An 8758-nucleotide genomic window follows, 5' to 3' on the forward strand; every position below is an offset into this window, starting at 1 on the left:
TGCACTGTCCTCTCTCTTTCCCCAACCCAGATCCAATCCCATCTACCGACCTCAAAGGCTCTGGGTATCTCCCCTGCCATGTCCAGCTGCAAACCCTGGGGATATTGTGCTCAGAGCCACATGCACTGTCTGCCCATTTGTCCTCATGCTTCTCTCTGGAGGATCTCTGATGACCAGCCTGCCCACTGCCCAGTGGCAGCTGGAGTCCAGCATTGCCAGAGCATGAGGAATCCCTGGGCAAAGCAGCCAACTCACAGCACTGAGCAGCAAGCCATGGCACGCAGAGGGTGACTATCTCCCTGTTGCTTTCCAGATCCCTTGGCCCCTGCCAACCTCACCCTGGGCAGCCCCTCTGCCTCCACACTGCAGGCCTCCTGGGCAGCAATGGGGCGAGGAGCAGAAGGCTATGTGGTGGATATCTATGACACAGCCTCCAGCAGTCGTGTTGGGCACATGGTGCTGGGTGGGGATGCCAGGAGTCACATCTTCAGGAATCTGAGCCCTGGCACCCGCTACAGGGTGGCAGTGAGGGCCACAGCTGGACCTTTCCACACCAGCACCCCCAACCTCACCCACTGCACACGTGAGTATGATGTTCTCCTTGTAGCCAGGAGTCCTTCACCAGATCTCCCCCTTCCCAGTTCAAATCAGAGGCCATACTGGTGCAGCCAGATCCTGCCTTCCTCTCCCATCCACACAAGCGCCCAGTGCTCATGCTTTGCTGGATGCAGCATGGAGAATCTGTGCATGACCCTGTGGCCTGGCCACCCATGTCTTTGGTAGCCATCCACAGGCTCAGGCAGCATCAGGGAGGAGGCAGATGACATAGAGTCAAGGGCAAAGCAGGACCTTTGCAACCCTGCAGCACAGGCTTGGTACAGACATGGAGCATCTCCTTTGCATCAGCCCAGACGTGGCTCCTGGCAGTGACTTGCGTTTCCTTCCCAGGCCCTCTGCCCCCAACTGCTGTGCATTGGTTGAGCACAGGGCACCCCGACAGGCTGAGCGCATCCTGGGGAGCTGCAGCTGGTGGGCGAGATGGCTACACACTGACCCTGTACCACACGCGGCTGGGCACCGTGGCAGCTACAGCCTCACTCAGGAGAGACATTCACAACTTCACCTTCATGGGTCTGACCCCAGGATACAAGTACTCCCTGCAAGCCAGTGCCACAGCTGGACCATACCAGGCAGCAGCACCCAGCATCAGTGGCTGGACACGTGAGTGCCTGGAGGAGTGTCCCCTGCAGAGGGGTGGGAGATGTTGCACCACTGGGCAGTCCTGAGGAGGGCTGAGGTGTTTACAGGAGACCTGGTGCCTTTGGGAATGTTCACACACATGTGCATGGATGCAACATGCAGCAGTTAATGCAGGGGCACACTGTTATCCTCATGGGCACATGGATGTTCAGCTGTAGACTTGCAGAAGTACATGCTGATGACACGCAGCATTGGCCAGCTGTGCCTACGTGGGGACATCCTCCTGCCCATGCTGCCCCATCTCCCCATATACAGGAGCACTCATGCCCTCCCTGAGTCTCCTCCTGCAGGTAGAAACTACATTACCATAAAGGTTCATGAAATGAGTCAGTGTAGTACAAGAGGTTAATCCACAGTCCTCCGAGAAGAACAGGTCTTTGCTCTGGAGAGGAACTAGTCCAGCACTTCTCCTCACCCGGAAAGATTTTAGGGTTGGACAGAGTACAGATGCTGTGCCAGCTCTGCCCAGGCAGCTGCACGCAGTGGCGACAAAGTCTCTCAGCTGGGCTATGGGGATGAGAGTGGCCTGGATGAAGAAGGGCTGGCGTGTGGGGTACCACAAACAGTGAGCAGCATTAAAGGTGAGGTGGGACGGGGATGGAAAAGAGAACAGCTAGAAGGAGGAGTGTACCAGAGAGGGTCTACAAGTCCCAGCCCTCAGGGAGCATCTGACCTGCTGCACAATGTCCCATCATGTCTGTTTCCTTCTGCATGGTCTCCAGTCCCTAACATCAGTTCTGGTGACTCCCCAGGCCCACTGCCCCCAGCCGCCGTGCGCTTGCTGAGCACAGGGCACCCTGACAGACTGAGCGCGTTCTGGGAAGCTGCAGCCGGGGGCCGAGAGGGCTACGCACTGACCCTGTACCATGCACGGCTGGGCACCGTGGCAGCTACCACCTTGCTTGGGAAAGACACCCACAACTTCACCTTCATGGGACTGGCCCCAGGAAGCAAGTATGTGCTGGAGGTGGTGTCCATGGCAGGGTCCTACCAGACGCCTGCAGGGAATGTCAGCAACTGGACGTGTGAGTACCCAGTTTTGAGGGTGATGTGTGCTTTACTGGGGAGTCACGAAAGCTGATGGCAAAGGACATGGTCCCACTGACCTTCATGGCAGACCCCAAGTTCTACCTGAACCCAAGGGCATGTCAGTGCCATGACACTGAGCAGGGCTCTGCTCACCCTCACCATCAGCTCCACCAGCCTAGATTAGGCCAGCTGAAGCTCCAGGAGCTGTACTTCAGAGGAGAGGTGCAGAGGAGGGAGCAGCAGACAGGGGTGGTCGCCTTTCCCTCCCCTCTAGCTGGCTGGGTGCTCCCTCCTCACCCGTCTCCAGGTGTCTCGCTCCAGCTGGGACAGGGCTGTCTCTGCTCAGACAGGCACCACTTGAAGCTTGCAGAAGCTGCTTTTAGCTGCCTCAAGGCTGGTGGATGCCGCCATTCAGCCAAGATGAAGTGCCCTGTCCTGTATGGTGCATCCCTTCTGACAACACTGCCAAGATACCCCGGCGGTGGGTATCAGATCCTTCACTGACACATCTCCCATCCTGTCTCTCCAGACCCCCTGGCACCTCGTAATGTGTACATGACGAACCAGGGGTATCCCAACAGGCTGAGCACGTCCTGGCGAGCTGAAGCCATTCAGCCAAGATGAAGTGCCCTGTCCTGTATGGTGCATCCCTTCTGACAACACTGCCAAGATACCCCGGCGGTGGGTATCAGATCCTTCACTGACACATCTCCCATCCTGTCTCTCCAGACCCCCTGGCACCTCGTAATGTGTACATGACGAACCAGGGGTATCCCAACAGGCTGAGCACGTCCTGGCGAGCTGAACCCCTAGGACAAGACAGTTACAGGCTCCTCCTGTATCATTCGGGATCAGGTATTGTGGCAGCCAATGTAACTGTTGGGAAAGGCACCAGCAAATTCACCTTTTCTGGCCTGGCTCCAGGACACAAATACCTGCTGGAAGTGGTGTCCGTGGCAGGGCCGTACACAGCCTCTGCAGGAAACATCAGTGACTGGACAAGTAAGTGGCAAGAGCTGGAGGTCCCTGCATCATTTGTGAGGCTCAACCTTCCCCAGCTGGGTGGGCTCAGCAGCTGAGGTGGGAAGGGGCAGGGACATGGCTACGACTGCTGCCTGGAAGCTGTAGGTACCACCGAAGCAATGGGATCATGGGCTGTGCAAGGCCCTGGTGGAGGGGAGAGCAGGGCAAAACGGCTGCCCATAGGACAGTCTGGCAGCCATGGTTGATGTTTCAGGAGGCAGACCTCCAGCTTGTGGCCCCGCTGTTCACACAAGCTGGCTCCTCCAGACACGGGTGACTGAACAAGAGAAAGGGATCCCATGGCAGTAGTGCTGCTCTGGTAGAGGACACCCACAGCCTGGGAGACCACGAGACCTCACAGCCAGGGGAGGACACCCCACCATCTCCGCTGCCTTTCTCCCAGGCACTCAGAAAATTCCTGGCATGGGGGATAAGAGGAGACTGGTTTGGGTTTGGTTTTTTTTTAAGGAATGTGGAAATTGCAGATAAGCACAATAAGCCTTTTCATGTGCTTGTCCCCACAGTCCCTGCATTTTGCTTGGGGAATCCAGAGGTCTCTGCTCCCACGCTCAACCAGCCCCTGGCAGGGTGCTAGGAGTCATGTGCAGAGTCCTTCAGGCAGGTCTCTAACGAAGCTTGCTAATTAGCAGGAGGAAGAACCCATGTCCTCATGCTCCTCACTCTGCATGTCCTCCAATTGCCATTTAAAGGCCGTTTCTGGTAGAGGCAGCCAGCAGCTGCAGAAATGTTATCACTGAACATATGAAGTCTCCTTGTGTATTACCCATCTTCTACTTGTATCTCTAAAGGACAGGTGAGAGTATGTGCAAGCCAGTAACTCTCCCCTGGTGTGGTTTTCATTGTAGCCCCCTCAGTTCCCAAAAATCTCTCTGCGGTGGCTGAAGGGAACAACACCATGCTCATCTCCTGGGGCAGTGTTCCTGGACAGCAGGATGACTGCCAGCTGTGGCTGCGGGATCCCAGGAACAGCACGCTGCCTTGGCGACACAGCCTGGGCAGAGGGCAAGTCCAGCACCTCCTCCAAGGTCTGATCCCAGGGAGGAACTACTCCGTCTCCTTGAGCTGCGTGGCCGGGCCCTACTGGAGCAGCACCAAACCCTTGGCAGTGCCGATGGGTGGGTATGCATTGCTGTGGGGATGAGGGGAGTGCAGGCTGGAATGGGGAGAAACGCCTGGGTGGCCTCCAGACTGGATCAGCCCTTGGGTGTCAACAGAAGCATGGGAAGTCTTCATGGTGGGAGATAAGGAAAGCCAGCAAGGTGACCCTCTGGCAGCCACCAGCTCCCTAAGCTAGCCCCATCAGAGAGATTTCCCATCACCTTGTGGCCTGGCTACCTGTGAAGCAAAGCGGACTCTGCAGAGATCTCCATTGGTCTGCTTCTCCTATAAGACATCTGCTCAAGCCCTAACCCATCCACCTTGTCCTGTGGCCCTTGGCACAGAGGCTCCCAGGTTGCAGATGTCCAGCTCTGCTCCTCTCTCATTGACCTAGGGACAGGCAGTAGAGGACCATAGTGGCTCTGGGCTGATGCATGGGCTGAGGCTGGGATTTCTCTGATCCATTAAGTTCAGAGCCATATCTCCTTCGCAGAGCCAAACCCAGTGGAGGATGTGCAGTGCTTACCAGAGTCAAGGAGCATTTACTTGAACTGGACTAGCTCTCCTGGAGATGTGGAGGCTTATGAGGTGGTGACAGAGAGGGTCTCTGATGGAGCTCCCACCTCCAAGTATGTCATGATCATCCCTACGAGCGAGGCCAGTCTGGAGGGGCTGGGGCCAAACTCGTCCTACCGGATTGTTGTGAGCACAGTGGGTATGAACACAATGAGGAGCCAGGCTGTGACTCTGCTCTGCAACACAACAGTGGAGGGTGAGTCCCCTTCTTTCCCACAACCTTGCCACAGATCCCAGGAGAAAACACCCAGTGTTGCTAATTAGACCTGGAGACTCTTTCAGATGCCTGTGAGCCCCATGTGGTCCTGCAGGGGTCAAGGCTCTGGGCAGTGATGCTGGGACCAGTCACAGGTTGAGCAATGTGTGGTGGGCCTGTGGGAGCAGGGACACACTAACAAGCTATGCTTGCTCATTCTTTTTCCAGCCCTGCCTCCACCCCTGCGAGCAGACATCTTCAAGGTGGAGGCCAGCTCCACGGTTATCATTTCATCCGACCTGTTCAGCGAGGAGAATGGCCAGATCGAGTATTATGGTGTCATTGCCACCACTAATGATTCACGTAAGTGCCCCTGCACATCCCAATCTGCAGTGGCTCCCTGGAGGGCAGCAGGTCCCCTGGATGTCACTTTGGGACTGCCACTGTCACCTTGTACATTCCCCTTCAGTGCTGAGGCCCACCCAGGAAATCATGTCCAGCACATGGTATGACCACTATTATGGGACAGAGGACTCCTACCTGGCTGTGCTAATCCCCAATCCCTTCCATTCGAGCCCCAGGAGCTCCCCCGAAACCTGGCGAGTGCCAGTGGGAACAGAGGAGTGTGGCCAGTCCAGGGCAACATGCAACGGGAAGCTGAAAGCCAACGAACAGTACAGGTGAGAGATGTCAACATCCCTCCCAAGGGAAAGGGGCTGGGGGAGAAAAGGGACTGCACATGTCCCTGCAAGGTGCCACCAGCTCCCTGGATGTCACCGCACCCTTGTACACCTCAGATCCCCAGCAGTGGAACCCAGGAGCTTCTCCACCAAGCAGCATTTGAGGGATGTAAGGACTGGCATATTGGAGAATATTAGACAATGTAAGAGGACAGGGAGAGCAGAAGTGAAAGCTGAGGCTGACAAGGGCTGTATGTGTTGTCTTGGGAACTGGGCAGTTGTCCACCTCCAGGGCAAGAACTAAAATGGATGCTGTTCTTTGTAGGACTTTTGCATGTGACTCAGAGCCACATGCAGACTTAGAGAGTGCAAAAACGAAACTAATTCAGAAATGTTAGTTCAAGTGATGCCTACACAATTGGGGGCTCAAAGTTTCAGGGTAGCAAACACACAGGCTAAGGTCCAAGTTCCCCACGAGACATACCCATAGATCACAATATTAATAAATTCAGAGTATTACTTGACAGTAAATAGAATCCAGGAACATGAATGTACAAGCATACATATTTTGTTATAGGGTACCTTTAAAATAGTTGATGGTAAAAAAGGTTTTCTACTACAAAGAAAGAATCATATCTTTAGTCAGTTGTGTTAATTTAGCAGCTCACAATCTCATCAAACAGGGACCGTATCCCCAGGCATTTCTCTGACAAAGGGATCCCCGAGAATCTGGAGGGTTGTCCCATATCAATTTAAAGAAAATTACAGCAAGAGTGGCTAACTAGTGATAGAACTCACTGAGAGTGTTAGGAAAAGAGAAAGACAGACGGTGAGAGAGTGTGTGCATGAGGAACAGCTTAATTTTCCCATGAGTAAAGTGAGAATCAGATCTGCCCTTAGGTTTTGTGGGGAGTGGTGTCAAGCTCACTGTATTGGGTTTAGATGAGCTGGCTCTCCTTCCTTTCCTCTGCTCTGCTTCGCTTTCTCTACTTTTGCTATGTGCAGACTCTGCGCTTACATGAAAAACTTACATTGATTCTTACAGAGTCATTTTAGATTTACACATGTTGCCAAACAGAAGCTCTTAAGTCAAGCTGCTGTTTGGGTCAGCACTGGTGGAGAAGAGAGATTGGTGTTAACATTGGGCTGGCTGTGTCAGGGGAGTGGGAAATGGCTGCTTCTCCTGCGAAAAAAAAAGGCAGCTTCCAGAGAGCCATTTTCTTGGAAATCTCACCCAGCATAGGATCATCAAGAGCAAATAGCTCTTCAGGCTCTCCCTAGGTACTGTATTATCATGCCTGGCAGGAGAACTGGATGGTGATGCATCCCCATCCCATGCCCACCACAGGTGTTGTGATCCCTCACTGCCATGGGAGAGTCTCCAGTTGATTCAGAAGATTTGAGACTGATTGCCCATCAAGCCTATCTATTCTTTACTGCTCACAGCTCCTGCCCTACTCACGCTCAGGCATGGCAGGCCAAGCCTTAGATCTGACAGCCTGAGACCTGGCCTTCTGCTCCAGCCACCATGGCTGGAGGTCATGGTCACACCAGGGTCAGCCTGGGCATAAGCTGGGTCTGCGTTACAACGCACTGGCTCAGACCAAGATCTGCCAGTAGCCTTGAGGGGAGTTTAACAGCACCACAAACACACTGGGATACCCCTACACTCCCCAAATACTGTCCAGCCAGTCTGAGAGTGTGTATCTGCCCTCACTGCTTCCTAGCTGCCATTTTCACTCCAACATCGACCTCCCGCAGGGTAACAGCTAATTCAGAGCCTTCAGGCTGTCATTAGTCCACCTACCATAATTCAATAACATGTATTTAACTGTCCGGTTACTCAGGACTAGAAGATCCTTTTGTACCTCTTCACAACTTGCTTTCATTTTGACTGCCCTAAACATGTATCCTCAGTGCACTGTGCTGCTTTCCCAGTTAATCATTAGTAGCATGGTGAAAAGCAGATACCGCGGACAACCCATCTCCACTCTGAAAGCCAGCCCTTGTTTCCTATTCTTCAGTGAGTTATTTATCCACAAGCCCTTACCTTATAGCTGGACTCTTCGATGGGTAAAAAACTGGCTGAATGGCCAGGCCCAGAGAGTTGTGGTCAACTGAGCTAAATCCAGTTGGTGGCCGGTCACTAGCGATGCTCCCCAGGGGTCGGTTTTGGGACCAGTGCTCTTTAACATCTTTATAGATGATCTGGAGGAGGGGATTGAGGGCACCCTCAGGAAATTTGCAGATGACACCAAGTTAGGTGGGAGTGTTGATCTGCTGGAGGCCCTCCAGAGGGACCTGGGCAGGCTGGACAGATGGGCTGAGACCAAGGGCATGAGGTTCAACAAGAACAAGTGCCAGATCCTACACTTCAGCCACAAAACCCCCATGCAGCGTTACAGGCTGGGGGAAGAGTGGTTAGAAAGTGGTCAGGCAGAAAAAGACCTGGGGGTGTTGGTCGACAGCCGGCTGAACATGAGCCAGCAGTGTGCTCAGGTAGCCAAGAAGGCCAGTGGTATCCTGGCTTGTATCGGGAATAGTGTGGCCAGCAGGACCAGGGCAGTGATCGTCCCCCTGTACTGGGCACTAGTGAGACCGCACCTCGAGTGCTGTGTTCAGTTCTGGGCCCCTCACGACGAGAAAGACCTTGAGGTGCTGGAGCGAGTCCAGAGAAGGGCAACGAAGGTGGTGAAGGGTCTGGAGCACAAGTCTGGTGGGGTCTGGGTCAGGGCTTAGCCCTCCCAGCTGAGGTGCCCTCATTTCAAACAGTTACCCGGGCTCAGCAATTTCAAGCCAACCCAATCCATGGGTTGACATGAACAAAGACAGTGACTCAACCCAACTTGATTTTCCACACTTACTGTTGTCTTTC

At 54.0% G+C, this 8758-nt stretch overlaps 1 protein-coding gene across 1 annotated transcript in view; it reads left to right on the forward strand.

The window, feature by feature from the left end:
- The window catches only part of LOC104169225 (receptor-type tyrosine-protein phosphatase V-like), a 35483-nt gene that overhangs the window by 12547 nt on the left and 14178 nt on the right, over positions 1 to 8758 (forward strand). The window contains exons 14-21 of the mRNA XM_009710077.1: positions 314 to 583; positions 988 to 1221; positions 2013 to 2285; positions 3145 to 3291; positions 4179 to 4448; positions 4925 to 5203; positions 5432 to 5566; positions 5673 to 5883. Of these exons, the coding sequence (XP_009708379.1) occupies positions 314 to 583; positions 988 to 1221; positions 2013 to 2285; positions 3145 to 3291; positions 4179 to 4448; positions 4925 to 5203; positions 5432 to 5566; positions 5673 to 5883 (1819 nt within the window). The remainder of the gene's footprint in view (positions 1 to 313; positions 584 to 987; positions 1222 to 2012; positions 2286 to 3144; positions 3292 to 4178; positions 4449 to 4924; positions 5204 to 5431; positions 5567 to 5672; positions 5884 to 8758) is intronic.

The sequence above is a fragment of the Cariama cristata genome, unplaced genomic scaffold, assembly GCF_000690535.1.
Source record: "Cariama cristata isolate BGI_N322 unplaced genomic scaffold, ASM69053v1 scaffold32601, whole genome shotgun sequence".
In the NCBI taxonomy this organism is placed as follows: Eukaryota; Metazoa; Chordata; class Aves; order Cariamiformes; family Cariamidae; genus Cariama; species Cariama cristata.